Below are 20,833 nucleotides of genomic sequence, written 5' to 3'. Positions count from 1 at the left end.
GCATCAAAATATACAATTTACATATGAATTGGAAGTTGATAAAAGATTACCATTCCTTGATATGTTGCTCGTCAGAACCGAAGACCAAAGTATAAAAACTGAGTGGTACATGAAGCCCATATCAAGTAGCCGATTTCTAAATTACAACTCACAACATCCCCTACATCAAAAGCTGAATGTAGCAAAGAACTTCGCAGAACGGGTAAACAAACTCTCAATCAACCTGGAAAAAGCAGAAATCGAATCAATCATAGATAAACAACTCACCCCAACAGCTAAACCTAAACAGCTACCCCAAATCTCTACGACACAGGATAATCAATCGCTTTTTTTTTGTTTTTTTTATAGAGTAGGGAAATCTGCTATCAGACACCTGAGAAGACAACTCAGGGAGTGGTGTTTGGTATCCCGACCGCCCCACTCGAGTCTCCAGCCTCAATCCCCCCTGGCACCACCTTATCGGTATTACTTCAGGGAGGGGCTATTGTGCTTAACGCACTCTCTTAGAGAACTACTGGACTATGGTAGTTAGGCTGTTTATTCGCCGTTGGTCGGCTTTCCAGCGATTTTGTAGCTCAAGTAAGATCTGGGTAGCAGCCGCATTGACTGCTCCCCAGACGTCCGAGCTAGAACACATCCTTTGGACTAAGCTATCCGGAGTAGTGTCCTGTCCGCTTACTGCCATCATGTTGCCTCTCACGCCCGCGAAACGAGGGCATATGAAGAAAGCATGTTCTGCAGTTTTCTCAACTTCCACGCATTCGGGACACACGGGGGACTCCGCATGCCCAAACTTGTGCAGATAATGTCTAAAACAACCATGCCCTGACAGAATTTGTGTCAGGTGGAAGTTGACTTCGCCGTGGCGCCTGTTGACCCACTCGGATAGTTCCGGGATAAGTCGATGTGTCCACCGACCTTTTGTGGAGTTAGACCATGCCCGCTGCCATGTGATCATCGAGGCCGATCTTGTGGTACTCCGTATGCCTCTAGTTCTACGTTGGTTGAAGCATTCTACGTCCTCGCTGATGATGATACCAATAGGCATCATACCCGCTAAGACGCAGATTGCGTCATGTGAAACTGTGCGATACGCACTCGCCACTCTTAAGCACATGAGGCGATAGGTGCTTTCCAGCTTGGCTAAATAGCTTTTGGTACCTAACGCCGATGACCACACCGGCCCGCCATACCTGAGTATGGACTGGACCACGCTGGCTAATAGCCTTCGTTTGCTGCCATATACCGCAGAGCTATCAGACATCACACGAGACAATGCCATGACTCCCAGGAGTTTTAAGGACCGCGTTGACGAAATAGTGCAGTCCCCGACGCTGATATTTGCTTGCTGCACCGACTTGCGGTTGTTCACCACGATAACCTCCTTTTTATGATGCGCTAGGTCCAGTTTCCTGGATCGCATCCAATCTTCAACAATGCTTATAGAGTGGGCAGCCGTCAACTCTACCTCTCTGATAGATTCACCATAGATTTCCAAGGTGATGTCATCCGCGAAGCCGACAATCACCACCCCTACCGGGAACTTTAGCTTCAACACCTCGTCATACATGACGTTCCACAGCACCGGCCCAGTATGAAACCTTGCGGAACCCCTGCGCTTATAATCAATCGCTTAGGTGAGCATAACCGTAGCATACCTACCGTCCAATCACCGGAAAATGCTGAAAACCTAGAATATACCTACCATTCGATTGCATACATATCAGACCTGTCCAACAAAATCGAAAAACAGCTGAAAAAACAATATAAACCTAGCAACATATAACCACAGACAAACAGACGAGACACTCGCGTTAATTCCACCGTCCATTCAAAAACCACTTATTTTTCAAAAAACCATGTTTCGCAACATGACCATACCGCGCGCTCGAGTGTTGCTTCGAGTTTCCAGTATAAAACCCTGCAAATATTAAAAACCTACAGTATAAAACCCTGCAAATGCAAGCTACTCCGCAACACAGAGGGCGCTAGTGTGGAAGCAAAATGTGTAGGACGATGGTTTTTGATGAATTTTTTTCTATGTGTCATGTCAGTTCGTCAGTGATATAACACAAACACAGTCGGAAAATTGTTCACAAACATAAAAGATCCCCCAACCAACTCGTATATCAATGTACGAAAACTATCGTAAATATCTCCTAACAAACACGAAATCGTAACTAAAGCTGGATAAAGTGGGATCAAGTTGATTATCTGTCGTACATAATGATAATGACTGACATACATACGATTTTAAGCACAAAATCGTAGAGTAGTACGGAGCGACTCGCGCTTAATCGGATATTATCGTACATGAATACTTATGTAGTCGTAACGCTCAAAATTATTCGTAATCACGTATATCGTCTCCAAAATAGTACGGATATGCCAATTTTGCGCATGAAATACGATTTATTTAGCATGTATATCTGTACGTAATGTTGATTTTTACCGTTGTTATACATATGAAAATGCTAGCTGGGTATCCCCATAGATCACCAGAGCAACATAATATACAGCATACCATGCAAAGATTGCGCTGCCTGCTACATAGGACTGACCACCAATAAACTGAAAACACGATTAAGCGGACACAAAACACATTATAATGTACTGGACAAACTACTATTACAGCAAAACAACACCATAGATGAACCTCCGGACATACAAATAACAGCACTAAAAGAAAAGACAGCACTGATGGACCACAGCATAACACCGAATCACAGGTTCGATTTCAACAGCACAAAAATTATATACAAACATAAACAACACACGTTACCATATCTAGAAATGTGTCACATAGTATCAAACGAAAACAGCATAAACAAACGCACAGATACACAGGCATTGAATATAATATACGCAGGAGTATTTGTTTATTTGTTGTTTATTTAAAAATTTTCCATCTGACAATGATGTCTTAATGAATAAAATTGGCTAATATCTACGGTTAATTACTAATGACCTAATTCTATTCATAAAATTCCTAGTCGGTTCGTTAAACTCAAAGTGTTCTTCAACTGCCGTGAAAGCGCGAATGCATGCAGAAACCGGTTCATTGTATCCAAACAACGTTCGATGGAAATTTGGTTGCAGTAGCGTCGTATTTCGAAGAGATCTGCTTGGTATGCAAAAGTTCAAAATTGAGAGTAGTTCAGGGGCATCGATTTCACTATTAAGTAACTTGGCTATAAACAGCGCTTGCTGAATTTTCCGTCGTTGTTCCAGAGTATCAAGGCCCAAAAGCCGGCATCTATCAGGATACGGTGGCAAGTTTTCGGGATCACGCCAAGGCAAGTTTCTCAGCGCCAGACGTATAAACCGTTTCTGAGCTCGCTCAATCCTAAGGCACCATGTGAGTTGGTAAGGATGCCATACGACAGACGCATTTTCCAAAATTGGACGAACGAGTGCACAATACAATGACTTCCAGCAATACGGGTCCGAAAAATCCTTTGCTACCTTGGCAACAAACCCCAACTGTCGGGAAGCCTTGGATATGATTGTTGAACAGTGCAGATCGAATGACATTTTTGCATCTAGGAGAATTCCTAAATCAGTTACTTTAGTAACTCTTGTCAAAGTAACACCGCCGATGTGGTAGTCGAATAATATTGGCTGGACCGTACGATGAAACGTGATCACTTGGCATTTTCCAACACTGATAATCAGTTTGTTTGTGTGGCACCAATTCGCAAATGCTATTAGCGAGTTTTGTAGGCGCCAACAGTCCTCTAGCGTGCGCACTGTTACGTATAACTTTAAATCGTCTGCATAAACGAGCTGGAAGCTCTCGTCCAATGTGAAAGTAGCGTCATTGAAAAATAAAATGAACAGCAGTGGCCCAAGATTGCTGCCTTGTGGAACTCCGGAGCTGTTCGAGAAAGGTTGCGACACATAACCATCAACCTTGACCCTTAGTTCGCGTTCCGTAAGGTAGGATTCTAACCAAGCTGTCAGTTGCGTAGAAATACCAAGACGGGATAGTTTGTATAGCAGTATTTTGTGGTCTATTTTGTCGAAAGCTGCCTTCAAGTCTGTATAAATGACATCCACTTGCGCTTTTTCCTCCATGCTATGTATTACCTTCGTCGCAAACGTCACTAAATTTGTAGTGACAGACCGTTTGGGCATAAAACCGTGTTGAATCGTGGATATAGAATGTTTTGCGGCATTGTGCAGTTGTTTATGCACTATAATTTTAAACAATTTTGAAACGGCTGAAAGACTCGTAATCCCTCGATAATTTTCGACGTTATGGCGGTCACCACGTTTGAAAACCGGTGTCATGAACGACTGCTTCCAGACACGAGGGAATCTGGCTTGTTGGAATGAGCGGTTAAATATATCGCACGAAGGCTGAGCTAAAAATCAACACAACGACATATTAAAATTGCGGGTAGACCGTCAGGACCAGGAGCAAACGATCGTTTTAGTTGTTTGGCAGCTAATGAGACCATGTCGGGATTTACGGTGAATATTCCAGCATTGATTAAATCAATAGGAACATCGCGAATGGCTTCATCAATTTCTATCCTTGAGGCCGCATCTGGTGCGAAAACAGATGCAAAATGCTCAGCAAATAACTGGCATGAGTCTATGGTAGATTCTGCAATTACGTCATTTTTGCGGATATTCTTTGGGATTGTAGTACTTTTCCGTTTTGAATTTACGAAACGCCAAAACCCTCGCGGATTGGATTTCAAATTTGTTTGCACACGTAATACATATGACTTGTACAAAGAAGCGTTCAAAAGTCTGTATGCATTACTAGCTTGCTTAAACCTCTGCTTATTGCTTATCGTTCGCTGACGTCGCAGTTTCCGTTGACAAGCATTCCGTACGCGTTTTAATGAATGTAAATGCGAATTACTCCATACGGGCGTAAGTGGGGGCTGGACTCGTGGGACATTCAAAACCAGCCAATCGTTCAGCACAGAACAGAAACTCTCCGCCATTGCATCTACGTTGTCAAACGTAAAAATTGCATTCCAATCTACAATTAACAAATAATCCGAAAGCGCTGTGAAATCAAGCTTCCGAAAATTCAACGGCTGGTCAACTTGCCTTTCAATCGGCTCGTCATACACCACATGAACAGGCAAAGTGATTTCAAGCGGGGGGTGATGTGAATCGACAGGCAGCAGCGGTACTGTGCAGCTCATCACATTGGCCTCACAGTTAGGCAAACAAAAAACAAGATCGAGAATGCGATTGAGTGCGTTGTGTACGAGGTTTCTTTGGCTAAGGCACAAATAATCCATGCCGTCTAAAAGAGTGCTACTGGACGGCGGCAGCTGAGTACAATCGCATTGGATAACACTGTCCACTGAACACCAGCGCATGCGTGGTTGGTTAAAATCACCACATATCAATACATCGTCACCGGGTTTGCATTTTTGGCAAAGTTCGTTTACAGAATTAACATAATCATTTACTACCCTAACATCTTGACTCCTATCCGGCGGAAGGTAAATAGCACATATAAAGATCTGTCTACCTTTTATCGTCGTTGAAACACATATTTGCTCTAGCGTATTTCCGTTAATAGTTTGCACAGCACAGCTGACATGCCGCCACCAAACCGGGATTTGTTGCTGTTGACAGGGTTTCGGTCACAGCGGAAAACGTTGAAGCCTGAACCAAACAGCTGTTGGGAGTTAATTCTATCGTCCAGTCCAGTCTCTGTCATGATGATTACGTCATAGCTGCAGTCATTTACCGCCAGAAAAACGTCGTTTATTTTGGTTCTTAGGCTGCGTACATTTTGATAATAGAACCAAATATCGTCGTCGTCGGAATCGATGCAAACTCTATTGCGCTGCAACGTACAGTCAATGAGTGTAGAAGGGAATTCAAAATCGTCAGAATACTCGCCTTTGGCAGGAACCAGTTGGTTCCCACCGTCCAAAAAACATTGCGTTGTATTTATATCATTACTGCTGGATTGTACTGCGGGGTAAGCATCCACTACTGTCGGGGCGTGACGTACATCGAACGCGCTGCATTTTTTGACTGATCAATGAACTCCCTGAACATCAAACCGTCAGGCCAATTTTCTGCGTTGAGGGCTTGTGTTTTTAACGCCGGATTTAATCCAATTTTGAACGAAACGAATGTCATGGTAGAGACATCTTTCCCTTTCGATACGAGGCGAATTATATTCATTGGTTCACTTGTGTCCAAACAGCGAGAAACAATTTTTTCGATATCTTTATCGGTGATCAATGGTTGAAATCCAGACAGATAAAGCCAGAATACAGGTGTGGGAGCGGCAGGCATGATAGATGGCACAGAGAGATCTTCGAAATTCATTTCCTTTGTGCCTTTATTTACAGTCGGTCGTGTTGTTTGTTCAAAGCTGCCTCGACGACGTTTTGCACTTGATCTCGGCCAAATCGGTGTTCTGTTATCGTTTAGCATATTATGCATAGGCGAAGCAACTGGGCAATTATTTGGTGCATTTACGGAAGGAATATTATCGACTTTCTTGGTCAACACATCTACCTTTTCAGTTAGTTGCTGTAGTTGTGTAACAACACTGTTGGTATTCGTGGACTGGGAAGAATCAAAATCAGCTATGTAAGCACGGATACTTCTTCCATTCAGAGTATTTCTACACGGAGGACATATAAAAATTACTTTTCCCTGTGCAAAAATTTCTCTGCATGTGCGCATATTTATGCCACAGCATTGTTGGCTTATATGAAAATAAGCTTCACAGAATCCGCATCGCAACGGCTCCAGATCATTAACATCCAGTTCGCAGGCGCCACAGTATTTTTGCTCCATTTCTGTTGTTGATACACCTCCGCAGCTGGTAACAAACCCACACAGCCAAACTGAACTAAAACAATACTGTCGCCGATTAATGCTAACGATCACTTTCTTGACGCCGATGTAAATCCACAAAATATTCGATTTATTTCCAAAGAACTGGTTGTACTCCACTTTTCGATTACGACACAGCCGGTAAAGAACTATTCAAATGCCAACTCAAAACGATAAACGGTATATAAATCAACTTAAAGCGTATTAACTAGCGATCGCGAATCAAATAAGTGATAAGCAGACCACAGACAAACAGACCCACACTAAAAAATATAAATAAACACAAATTATAGGTAGTGTCAAACGTCAGCAGAATCGATGTACAGTCACAGAATCCAGAAGCAACAATAGATTCGTGTGCCGTGTTGCGCGAAAAGATCAAAGCAGACACCAACCGTAAAAGCCTGTCATTTCGGACAGAAACAATTTTAAGTAATAGTGATAGAAAACATTTAAGTTAAATGCAGTAAGTAATTAAACAAGTAAACTAGGACAGAAAAATTATTAGAAACATTATATAGCCACACTAGCAGGACGCCATTTGCGTACTACGCGAACAATTTAATGAAAGATACACACATACATATGACCACAAAACACAGCCTCTGTAAGTCAAACCAACTTTCTCCAAAATGTAAAAATTGCTCAAATTGTCGAAATATTTTTAGTTTGCTTGATAAAGGTGAAATAAAATCACCGAAACGAGTTTTAGAAGCAAAACGTTGTTTTAGCTGCTATCAAACGACTGCAAAGCCGAAAAATCATCCCAAAAAAAATATACGTAAATAAATAAATAAATAAATAAATAAATACCTAAATAAAATCAGTTTTTGTAATTTAGCTCTTTTGGTAATTGTTGTATGACTTTTTCAAGTATTACAAAGTTGTACAAATACTAAAAATACACAACTTTGCTGAATATAGTATACCTCTATGTCTGCCTCTTTAGGATCTGTAGAACTTTGATTATAAAAACCACCCTAATTTGAACCCCGAATTATTCGACTACCAACAGACGGATACATTTTAAACATTTTACATTTGCTAAGAGTATTGCTGCATACAGACACCATTTTTCTATATGAAGAAACGAGAGAAAATTCCAGTTGGGGCTAATACGGTACACCTCACGTGCTGCTTGCTTCGTTTCTGTGATCGGTTTATGCTGATCAATTTTCCTAACAATTTAAAGAATTAATGCATTGAATAATTCTGACATTTTGCTCATAACAAGTTTATTGAAGAACATACGTTAGTTAAACAACGATTTTTAACTATATAACAACATGGCATTCAAAAACCTACTCATGTTGTACAAAATACAACAGCGTGAGTAACCGAAGATTAATAAAAATTTATGAAATTCATTCAAGAAAATTTTATTGATGTGAATCAAATAGAATGGCATTACAGGAAATTATGCATAGTTCAAAAAAATATAAACTAGACCTTTACTACGCAATGTATATGTTAAAGAATAATATTTCTTCCTACAACTTACTTTTACTTGCACTTTCCCATATTAGTCTACACCTCTACACTCTACACCTAATTATTGCACACCAAAATAACCTTCAAATCTTATCATTGCACACCTAACGCTCAATTATTACACAGCTTTCGTTTTGAGTTTTCCTCATTATTACATTGGCATTACAGGCAGGGTTGCCACATGCACAGATTATTCTGTGTTTAACAGATATTTGAAAGAAATCGGCTGTACAGAATCTGTATGCATAGAATACAGATTTTCGCCAAATTACTCAGATTAAACAGATTTTTGAGCTTTTACATGAGAGTGAAAGAGACGGGAATAGTCAGCAAAATGACTCTCTATCTCTTTCACTCTCATTGTTTTGCATTGGACAGATTTTTGCACAGATATTTTTCCTCGCCGTACAGATTGTCAGAATTTTCCAACAAAAAACACAGAATTATATGTGGCATCCCTGATTACAGGCCGGACTCGATTATCCGGGGATTCGATTATCCGGGTTTTTAGACTCGAAACTTTTTTTTTCACTGATTTATTTTAAATCCAAATGTTATAATTTTCATGCTACATGATGATTCCAACTAGACAAGCATTGATTAACCTCCCTAAAGCTACAAAATTCCTTTCTTATATCCCTTTTATAGGCGAAAAAAAATAAATCCTGCGATGATGAAATCAATTTTTTTACTTAAAAATCATCATTACCATCATCATTATCATCATCGTAATAATCAGTAAAAAAAATTGCAAAAAAGGAATTTTATGACTTTAGGGGAGATTGATCAATAATAAAAAAACATTTATAATACCTAAATATTGAAAAATATAACATACAAAAAATAATATTGTACAAAAAAAAAATCAGTGGAAAAAATCGTAAGAAAGGATTTTTCTGACTTTTGGGAAGATAGATCAATATTAAATAAAACATTTCTGATACCTAAAAGTCAAAAAACTTGACACACCAAAAAAAATTTTGTACCAAAAATGATGATTCGATTATCCGGGCTGAAAATAAAAATGAGCACCCGGATAATCGAGTCCGGGCTGTATTCCCAAGTTGTTTTACTAGTGGACAAAGCGGGGTGAGAAGGAAAGGGGTGTAAGTGACAAAATTGAAAAAATCGAGTTAATGGTAGGAAACGATACTTTGAGCATGGTTGTATGCATGCTAGAAAATTCACGTCAAAATTTTACCGTTTGATGACTTTTTTTAGAATTATGAAAAAAAAAACAGTAAAATAAAAGTTGGTTTTCACTTGGAAGGAAAGGGGTGTAAGTGCACTATATGAGCAATGCCAGCTCAACTAACAAAACGGTTTATCTTGAATATTTTTTATTGGGATGAAATTTTGCTGACATGTTGGACGCTACGCAAGGATTCATTTTCCATGAATGATAATTATTTTCGTCTGGAGTAACTTTTCAAAAAGGCGTATTTATAAACAAAACTTTTTTTTCAAAATATATCTTGAAAACTACTTTATTTGTTAAAAATGACGTCAACGAGAAAGTTGAAGGAAATTAAGCGTATTTTCGAAAAAAAATACGCTGAAAGAAAAAACTTAGCAAAATCAAAATAAAAAGCATAAAACGTGAATTATCTCAAAACATGTCCCCTCAGATTCGTCTCATCGTTATTAATGATAAGTTAAAACATGTTCTAAAATCTGGCGAAAAGCTACTAATGGGCACTCTATTGGATTTTTTGTTTTATTCTGACAATTTTTCAAAAATTTTCAAATTTTACTTATTTTTGTAAAATTAAAAAAAAGATCAAATTCTTCGCATAACAAATTGAACAAATTAAAGTGCTCTGAGCACACTACCACTATAGTCGAGAATAATTGAACAAATTACGTCATATAAACTTATTCCTTAGGTTCAGCCGTTCTGAAGTTAGGCCATTACAAATATTTTATGAAGATTTTGATTTTAAGATTTAAGAAGTAGGGGATGGGGGGAGCGAGAAACAAACAATGAGATTTTTTTAATCAGGCAAATCAGGGATTACATACAATTAGAATTATAGGAAAATCGATGACTAACGATGTTTCCATTTCCGAAAAAAGCGGTTTCTTAGATTACTAAGATCATGAGCCATGAGTAGTGCAAGATATAGCCTTCACAAGTACATTACATGTACGCTGTCGCCACGCAGTGAGACACTTATGTACTATTTTCCCTACTATTAGCAAGGCTGCTATACTAAAACCGTTTTCCCGAAGAAAGTAATAGTTTTAGTTACTTATATCATGATATACACTTATATACGTATACACATATACGCTTGCCCCGCCGATGACAAAATTCTGAACTATTTTTCATGCCATCTTGAAGGTGACAATCACTTGTATAAACTTCTCGAAGACCACTACTTTCTAGGTAATCAGTAGCGTAAGTTACAGCGTATACTGTAATATTACATACCCAAGTAACACACAAAACAAGTTAGAAAATAATATTCGTGGAAAGTAGTCGCTTTAGAGTACTATAAACGTACTTTGAAAACATATGTCGTTATTATTAAGGTTTTGAGATGTTTTGTGATAACATGAATTTATTTGACAGCTCATATCAAATGAATAATGTTTGTTTTATCAACATATCAACAAGAAGTTTTTATTATGTCTCCATTACTAAATTTAAACTACTGGAAGAACAAGTTGTAGCTTATGCTATAATAACGTTTTAAATTGGTATGAAATAACCTGATACATACTTCTTTCAATACTTGTTTCATTAGACTTCAATTTTTTGCGCTTTTCAGGTAATAGAGAAGTTCTGATATATGTAATATTATACTGTTCTATAACAAGCTGTGTTGCTTGGGTATACGGTAGCGCCACGTAGTGAGGCAATTCTGCACTATTTTCTATACTATCTGCAAGGCTGCTATTACTCAAACAACTTTGCCTAAGAAAGTAATACCTTAGGTTACATGAATAATAAGCTATAGCAAATAAAACGAGTTGGCATATACATAAGCGCTGCACGTTGAGAATATTCTGAACTATTTTAATTTAATTTAATTTCCGAGATGACAGTCATTTGAACAACCTTCCCGAAGACTGTAACTTTCTTAATAGTCAGTAGCGTAGGATACAGCCTATACAAAAATATTACATCTGCACTAGCGCCACGTAGCGAGAAAATCCTGAACTACTGCTGCCTACCCGCTAACCTACCTTTCAATGAAGTCGAGTCGATTGTAATATGATTCCCACTTGCACCCTTTTCACTCCAAGTAGTATCTCCCTATAATCCCTTGGAATGAAAGGGGTACAAGTGCATAACTTAGAAGGAAAGGGGTGTAAGTGCAAATAACATTTTCAAAACTATCTTATAAATCCCGAAAATCAAAGTAGTTTTCCAAGGTTTCAATAGAATTTAATAAAGTAAAGTTAATACAACCATAGTGCGTCATTAGTTTTCTATTATATAATCTGACGAATTTTCTAGACGATGTTAACTTTGGATCTGATTTTCTCGAAATTTACTTTTTGTCACTTACACCCCTTTCCTTCTGACCCACTCATATATATACTTTAGGATTACCTTAGCATCCATTACGGACCTGAAAACTTCGCAATAAGAGGTGAGAAACGGAAAAAATCGCGATACTGGAAACTACAGCCCCCACCGCTTGCGTTGATAAACAAAAAGCAACACCGTAAAAAAGTGAACTGTCAAACGTGCGTTGCAGAAAAACCGGGGGTAGGACAAGCAAAACAGGTGTGCAATAAAATTGGAAATAGCGTCGTAATTTGTACCAATATTGAACTTACGAATTTATCGGCAATTTGTGTTATAAAGACTCAATATTATTCCCTTATTGATTATAGTAAATTTCAATGCTATGAAACCCATGGAACAAGTTTATTTGCATCTAACGTTTGGTGAAAGCTTATGTTGTAAATCGACTTTCTTAATAATTTTGACAAGAAAATCGTTTGGTGAAGCCGAAATCACGTTTATTTACGGGAAAACATCGTTACATTCGATGGATAATGAAATTGTATAGCCGATGTTGTTATTAAACTACATTTAACACAATAAACCGTCGAGAAAAGATGCAAACAATACGAACTGTGCAATAATCGGCAAATTACCCTACTATCTGCTGAATATGGATACTACGGAAAATAGGTACCAGATTGCGGACGTTAGCATTTTTCTCAATCTACAGATTGAGAAAAAATCAGAGGGGTTATGTACAAGACACGACCGCATAGGTGACGCAAGACTACGTAAGTTTCATTGTAGTGATAGTAGCATATATTCGAAATTCGAAATTCGATTCGAAAATTCGATTATTTGTTAGTCGAATGTTAATAGCGTCTCAAATCTTACTTCAACTTTAAACACTATTTACATATACAGTGGACTCTCGGAAAAGTTAATCGATTGGGGAATGGGTCGAATAACTTTTCCGAACTATTAACTTTTCCGAGTAGTCCTAAAAATCGTTGAAAATGATACATACAAAGGCGAAAAATGGATTCCGGGATATAGGATACACATTTTTATGTATTTGGAAGTTGTAATGAAAAGAAAGAAATATGTAGTAAGATCTTTATGAAATAATACTTAGTTCCTTTCAGTAAGTTTAAAATAATCGGTTACACTAGTTTACTTTTGTTTTTTCTGCGACTACGTTTTGATAATGTTCGCGCTTATTTTTAGTTCCTTGCTGTTCCTTCTTTTGCATTTAAAATTCATCTGAGTTTGCGCTTTTCCAGTATGTTTTCAATAATCCTGAAGTAACTATGTGCTCGTATTGAACTATTGTTGCGACTGTCCGGTACAAAAGTTTAATTTAATCCCAGTTATGGTGCGACTCTGTATGAAACTGTGGAAAGGCGACAATAAACTGGAAAATGAGAAATAAAGATAGAAGGTAAACTCACGTGTGTAGACGAACGCTTCGATAACCAATAAATTCAAACTGTCAGAAAAGTTAAGGCAAAAATTAACTTTTTAGAGCGTTGCATGAGAGTTGATATTCGCTTAACTTTTTTGAACGATTAACTTTTCAGAGAGTTAACTTTTCCGAGAGTCTACTGTATAAGTATTTTGATGACATTAAAAAATTGTTATGTTAAAATAGCATGACTGTGCTGCAAGTTGAGAAATTCAAATTTTTTGCAAGTCGATAATTTTTTGCAGGTCGATAATTTTTTTACGTGTTTTTACTCATTTTCGCGATTAAAAGCTACTAAATAAGTAAGTTAAAGTTGTTTGGAAAATGTTTTGTACCTTAGTGCTTTATACTGAGTTGACGGTCAATTAAACATTGACATCACTGCGGATCTCTCCTGCCTTGTCTGGTCCATCATTATCGAAAGAAATTAATCTACATGTAATGCTTGACTGTTGTAACCATGTAAAGAATTGCAGGCAACAAACTGACGCAAAGCAGCAAATGAAACGTTCAAAACTATTCTCGGATAGAGAGTCGCTGATTTTTCTAATTTTGAGAAACGCTTTGGTGTCACGCCAAATGCACAAATATACCTTCAGCCCTGTTTTCGAGCAACACAACAGTTCCGAACAAACTCTTGCAGCATATGGATGCAATCTGGCAAAAGGAAAGAATGACCGCTTACTTTTCTATGAAGCTTCACTTTCAGGACATCAAATTGGACCAGATTTAATGTTTAAGGGTGATATCGGTTGAAGGAAAGGGGTGGTTTTACATTTCAACAAAATTATTTACATTCAGGACATCAAATTGGACAAAGTTTAAAGTTTTAAAGGCTAACACCGTTTGAAGAAGAGGGTTGGTTTCTCAGTCCGGCGTACTTCCCAAGCACATATATCCAATTGGACTAGGTTTAATCGCGTTCGTAAGGAATTTTGTTGGGACGAGTGGAGTTTATCACTCTTTCTGGCGTACTTCCCAAGCACAGATATCAAATTGGTCTAGGTTCAATCGTTGCCAAGAATCTTCGACCTGTTTGGACAGGGAGACATCGTCACTTTTTTTTCTAAAAATACGTTAAAACTCTGATGGCGTCCTTTGCAACCAATCACGAAGCGAGGATTTACAGTTGGACAATGCTTCATTATTTTCAAATTTTCAATAGTTCAACATCAAGAATCTATACTTTTTTTCATTTGAGTCAATTCTTAGAAGATTTTCCAATCGATTGGTGTAAGAATACTGAAAATCGATCGGGAAACTACTAAGCTATTAGCGTTCAAAACCTGATCACTTTTCGAGAAAGATTTTTTAGAATGATCCCCTATACCAGCTACCTTTCTGAAAGACGTAGTCCTACGTCGAAATACGATATGCCGAAGATTATTTGAAACCCAGGATAGGGGGGCTCCGTAGCCGCAAGGGTACCGAGTCTGCTTTGACAAGCGAGTGGTCGTGGGTTCGAATCTTAGTAGAATCAAGCCATTCGATGTCAAGTGACTTTAGCATGGGTTTATTCTCAGGCCCCTCCATTTACCCTGCCTTCGTGCTGAATTCTGTATTTACCCTCTGAAGCCTCTTGACAGTACAAATGTCCCTCCTATAGTTAAGTGTACTGGTCAGAGGTACGAATGAGTCCTCACCAGGGACGGCTATAATATGGGATAGTGCTGGCAGCGAGGAATAAGTGGGCAAAGTAGATCAAGCTTTGAAGGAAGGGTAAAACCCCAATACACGCAAGCACGCATACAATTTAAAATAAGTATATCGCTCACTCATAATCGCTAATAGCAAAAAGAAATGCAGTGCAGGTCATACAGCAAACACCCGGGCGATATTACAATAGATCAACTATACTGGTCGCAGTAATGAGTCCACACATGGAAAAAAAACCCAGGATAACTGCTAACCAGAGTACAGTAGTTGTGAAGAGACCAAGACTCTTACTTTCAGACCATCGTCGAGCTAGCTACGCGCGCCTATCGCCTATGATCAATTTTAAAAACAATAAACTTAAATATATCGACTGATACTGATCGACTGATATGTACGCTAAAAACTCTGTATTATTATTTTTGTTTTTAGATTTTAGTTGATAGATTTTATATTTGTATTCTGTATTAAATGCCCGGCGAAGCCCATATATCATGACAATAAACATTTATTTACATTGCAGTACTCCTTGGAAGGACACCAATTTGCTGTGTTTGCTTTCTGTCTTACAAGTGACTATCGCTATATGGTGTCAATTTCAACACGATTCATAACTTGGGATCTATCTACTTCCGATTTAACCCGTGACGTGAATCCCGGAGTGGATGGAATTATGCAGCAATTGGTATTAAGCCCCGATAATAAATGGTGAGTGTCACTGGGTCAAACATACATTAGTTGGCCTACCGTTCGTTGCAAAACGGAGTACATTCAAGCATAAACCCGAAACGATCTTTTCCTCATCATGGATAACAATTTACGCTATTAACCAAATATATTATTTTACACCGTTCACCTCATTTCATAAAACACATCAAATTTGAGTATAAAAATTTTACGTAAGACTGTCTATTATTATCTTTATCAGCTAAATAAAATTCATATTTCTGCGATCATTAGGCATATAATACTTAAGGTCAATTTTGCTACCGTCAATTATCCAATTAGTGTTAAATCATCCGATTGCAATCACATATGCTTAGTTAGGCCGTTACAAATCATTTTTGAAGTATTTCTGAATTGAACTAGTGGAATAACAAGTATGAAATAATAACTAGGCTTTAGGTTTCGGCGTCCTGTTAGTAAAACGTGTTAGACTACAACAGCACAACAGATGGGTAAACAGTAACAATTTGTATCTAAAAGCAACTCAACTCACTACGGCACGCTATGTCCGAAGTTATTTATTATTTAACTTACATGCACCTCAGATTTCTCTTCACAGGATGTTACTATTAATCAAAACAATTAATTTAGAGAAGGTCTTAAAATATTCTATCTTGGGTTTTTTGAAAAATTCAATTTTCAAGGTTATTTCGGGGTCATCCCCTCTCAAGTGATGATATCCGTTGTATTCGGCCATCCCGATTTCAACCAAATTTGGTATAATTGCTCATTCCGACCCCACTTTTATTTTCCCAAAGTTTTGTACGGATTGATCAATCCCCCTTGCAGTGACGCTTCTCCATTTTTCTCAGATTTTCGAAAATACTCATTTTTCACTGCATGTCACTGCAAGGGAGATTGTTCAATCCATACAAAACTTTGAGAAATTAAATGTGGGGTCGAAATGAGCAATTATACCAAATTTGGTTAAAATCGGAGGTGGTCGATGACATCGGATATGATCTCTTGAGAGGGGATGACCCCGAAATAACCTTGAAAATTGAGTTTTTCAAAAAACCCAAGATAGAATATTTTAAGACCTTCTCTAAATTAATTGTTTTGATTAATAGTAACATCCTGTGAAGAGAAATCTGAGGTGCATGTAAGTTAAATAATAAATACCTTCGGACATAGCGTGTACGGTTGATGGAGTTAGAAATATGCCGCACGCTTAATAAGGGGTTGTAGTTTTCATTTTATTCATCCAAATTTAATCAATTTTGTCGCACGCTTAATAAGGGGTTGTAGTTTCCATTTATTCATCCAAATTTAACCAATTTTGACTACGTACTACCAGCGATTGGATTATTCTTTGTGACAAATAACTGTTGAAAAGTTGAAAAACTACTCAGAATCAGAGTTTATACACTTTAAGGGCATTGTGAGTAGTTTTATTCAAGTTTTAGCAATATTTTCACTATAAATTGGCATACCTTACATAGAGATGGTTAAAAAACGTAGAAAAACTATAATTGTTCATATTTTGAACAATTTCCACAAATCTTAAACACGCAATAAAGTATTTCCTTGATTGCGCTTCATTTTGACTGCCAACAAATACAGTCACCCCAGTATTATGGGCCACTCAGTATTATGGGCCAGTCCATACTTTACGTTAGTTTTATACGTAACAAATATATACGTTACCTTATGACCAGTATGTGTAGCGAATAAAAGTGCGAAAACAAATTTCCGATAGTGGAAGTATTTTCAATCGTTTCCCCCGGCAAACCGTTCGAGCGTATTATTGAATAACCGAGGCAGTCGTGTACGCGTTGAGTAGTTCCTTCGTTGTACAAGACGCGTATATTTTTAAGCTGAAATTGATGCTTGTTGTGACCTGAGCAGACATTGTGGAAAACGATAACCGCTTTACTGAATAAACGATAAGTGTACTGCCTACTGCCTACTGCTACTTAGTGTTCGTGCTTGTAGTATACACTGCGCAATCGAGATACGAGATGGCTTCACTGCGACATACACCACCGGACACCAAGATCAAAACAAACATCAACAAGCGAGTGCGATCGGAAGACGAAATAGATGCAACTTCTAATGCATTATCGCTTGAAACTGTTATGCAAGTGATGAATTCGCAATTCGAGAGAACATTAGCGCGAATTGAAGAAATGAACCAAAAAATCATGGAGAAAATTGACACTGTGAAAGCCGAGCTTGATGAAAAACTGGATGCAGTTTCACATGATGTTAGTTGCTTCAAAGCCGAATGTGCCGACAAATTTGCGCGCAACGATAATACGTTGCTTGTACTGCGTGGTAGAATCGATGAAATTTCGAACGAAATTAGTGGTTTAGAAAATCGAAACGATCTGATTGTCAGTGGAATCCCGTACCAAAAAGATGAAAACTTAACTTCATATTTTCAAGCTATGTGGAAGAAGATCGGCTTACGTGAAGAGAGTGTCCCGTCAGTCGATATTAGGCGTTTGAAAACGAGCACGAAAAGTGATAGCCTGGTTATAATCCAGTTTGCCTTGAAGAACAACCGTGACGACTTCTACAGCAATTACTTGCGTCTGCGCGATCTACAGCTGTGTCATATAGGAATTAACTCACCTCGACGTATCTACGTGAATGAAAACCTTACAGTGGAAGCACGAAGGATAAAGGCGGCTGCTTTACGACTGAAGAAAGCTGGAAGTTTATCTTCAGTATATACCAAGCTAGGGATCGTCTACGTAAAACGCTCGAGCGAGCATCAACCTGAAGCCATACGCACCGAGGAGCAACTCATATGTTATTCTTAGATAAGTAACGACTGTATTCACTTGACGAAATTTGTTGAAGCATGTTATATTTAAAATATTACCAAATTGTAATCTGTATGTAGAAAATTGTCAATCAAGAATATGTTTAGTATAGTCAAAAGTTTACAGCCCCCTAAAAACTGTTTTCCCTACTACACATAATGCCTTCGCTAAATGACTACACCTCGACGAACATAGCTAGTGCCGTGACGAATGCTGCTCTTTACTCTGGTAAGCTTAATATTTGTCACGGTAATGCTCAGAGTTTGTGCGCTAAAAAATCGACAAAACTTGATGAACTCAAGATTCTTCTTCAAAACTCTAAGATTAACGTTGCTTGCTTTACGGAATCCTGGCTTACGAAGCGAAACAGTGTAAAAAGTGTCGCCATTCCGGGCTTTTCCGTTATTCGAAATGACAGGAGCTATCGACGCGGTGGTGGTATAGTGTATTATTACAAGGAACATCTCACATGTACCAAAGTTTACAATACAGAGTTAACTACTGAGTCTGAAAACACAACTGAATGTCTAGCTTTAGAACTACAATTGGCAGGAGAGAAAATTTTGCTTGTTATAGTCTATAACCCACCAGACAATGACTGTTCACCTTTCTTGGAAGATAAAATGACGGATTTTGCCTCACGATACGATAATATTCTCTTGATTGGCGACTCCAATACTGATTTGTCTAGACCAAGCAGAAAGCGGATGCTGTTTGAAAACATGCTACGATCTTTTGCGTTGACATCAATGGGTAATGAACCGACTTATTTTCATCACAATGGATGTTCTCAATTAGACCTATTTATTACTAGCTGTCACCATAAAGTCTTGCGATTTGATCAAGTGAGTTTTCCAGCGCTATCACAACATGATCTCATCTTCAGCTCGTTGGACTTTGATACTACGTTCACGCCAATAACTAGCACGTACCGTGACTATGTGAATTTTGATGCACTTGCTCTAAAAAATTCTATTCTCTCCGTTCCATGGCATTCCTTCTTTGCTATGCAAGATCCAGATGAATTGGATCGTTTCTTCAATTTGCATATTACACAAATACACGATCATTTCATCCCACTTCGGACAAGCAAATCTAAACCGACAAATGTTTGGTTCAATAGTCAGATCCGTAAATCTATGCTTGAACGCGATTTGGCTTACAACGACTGGCTTCGTGCTCCGCGAGAATCAAAAGAGTTAACACGGCGCCATTATAACATCTTGAGGAATAAAACAAACTCTATGATAGCATCTGCAAAGAAAATATATATGAATCGTTTGTTGGATAATCGAACCCCATCGAAACTTTTGTGGAAGCGACTCAGAAATATTGGAGTTGGAAAAGAGAAGACTGAACCCGCTTGTGATTTCCACCCCGATGACATCAATCGTATGTTTCTTTCAAGTTGCCAGCCCGATGAAAGCCAACGCCGACCGTGGAGATCATCAACTGACTTACCACATAGCTTTAAATTTCGGACGGTGCAGTACTGGGAGGTGGTCAATGCCATCTGGAACATCAAATCTAATGCAACCGGATTTGATAACCTGCCGATTAAGTTCATCAAGATAATTCTTCCGTTAGTTGTGAATCAAATCATGCATATGTTCAATAGAATTATTGTAACTTCGACATATCCCATGGACTGGAAACATGCAAAAGTTTTGCCGCTGAGGAAAAAGTCGCATATAAATGTGCTGACAAATCTTAGGCCAATCAGCATTTTGTGTGCTTTATCCAAGGCGTTCGAAAAGCTTCTTGAGCAGCAAATGAGGCTCTTCATTACTTAAAATAACCTATTCACCGAGTATCAAGCCGGGTTCCGAAAGGGACAGAGCATCCAAACCGCTACGCTACGTGTATTTGACGACCTCGCAATGGCCATCGATAGAAAGGGCACTGCTGTTTTGTTGCTGTTGGATTTCTCGAAAGCGTTCGACACGATATCACACCAAAAGCTTTGTTTGAAACTTAAAACGCAATTCTACTTTGCCAACTCGGCGGTTACGCTGATGGAATCTTATTTAAAAGAGCGCACCCAAACTGTTTGCTGTGGAGATCAACATTCCAATGCCGGATTTACTACCTCTGGTGTGCCACAAGGTTCAGTGCTTGGCCCTTTACTGTTCTGCTGCCACGTCAACGATCTACCGACTGTTCTGAAATATTGCTCAATTCAGCTCTATGCGGACGATGTTCAGCTGTACATCCACGGCTGCGGAATGTCTCCTCGTGAGCTTGTTCGATTAGTTAACGAGGATCTTAAAAGAGTTGCGTTGTGGTCTCAACGCAATCAACTGTTCGTCAATCAATCCAAAAGCAAAGCGATGTTCGTGAAGGGAAGGCGCAGGACAGTGGTAGCAGATTCGTTACCATCAATTATTTTAGATGGAGAGACTATCGAATGGGCGGAGAGTGCAAGAAATC

General features: G+C 38.5%; 1 protein-coding gene across 1 annotated transcript in view; it reads left to right on the top strand.

Annotated features, from left to right (window-relative positions):
• LOC128735901 (NACHT and WD repeat domain-containing protein 2) overlaps nucleotides 1-20,833 on the top strand; it is a 330,075-nt gene that overhangs the window by 249,570 nt on the left and 59,672 nt on the right. Inside the window, exon 10 of the mRNA XM_053830380.1 lies at nucleotides 15,430-15,614. Coding sequence (XP_053686355.1) covers nucleotides 15,430-15,614 — 185 coding nt within the window. The remainder of the gene's footprint in view (nucleotides 1-15,429; nucleotides 15,615-20,833) is intronic.

This window comes from Sabethes cyaneus, chromosome 2, assembly GCF_943734655.1.
Source record: "Sabethes cyaneus chromosome 2, idSabCyanKW18_F2, whole genome shotgun sequence".
NCBI classification, from domain to species: Eukaryota; Metazoa; Arthropoda; class Insecta; order Diptera; family Culicidae; genus Sabethes; species Sabethes cyaneus.
The sequence above is the reverse complement of the archived record's forward strand: the minus strand, read 5'-3'. Positions and strand labels throughout refer to the sequence as shown.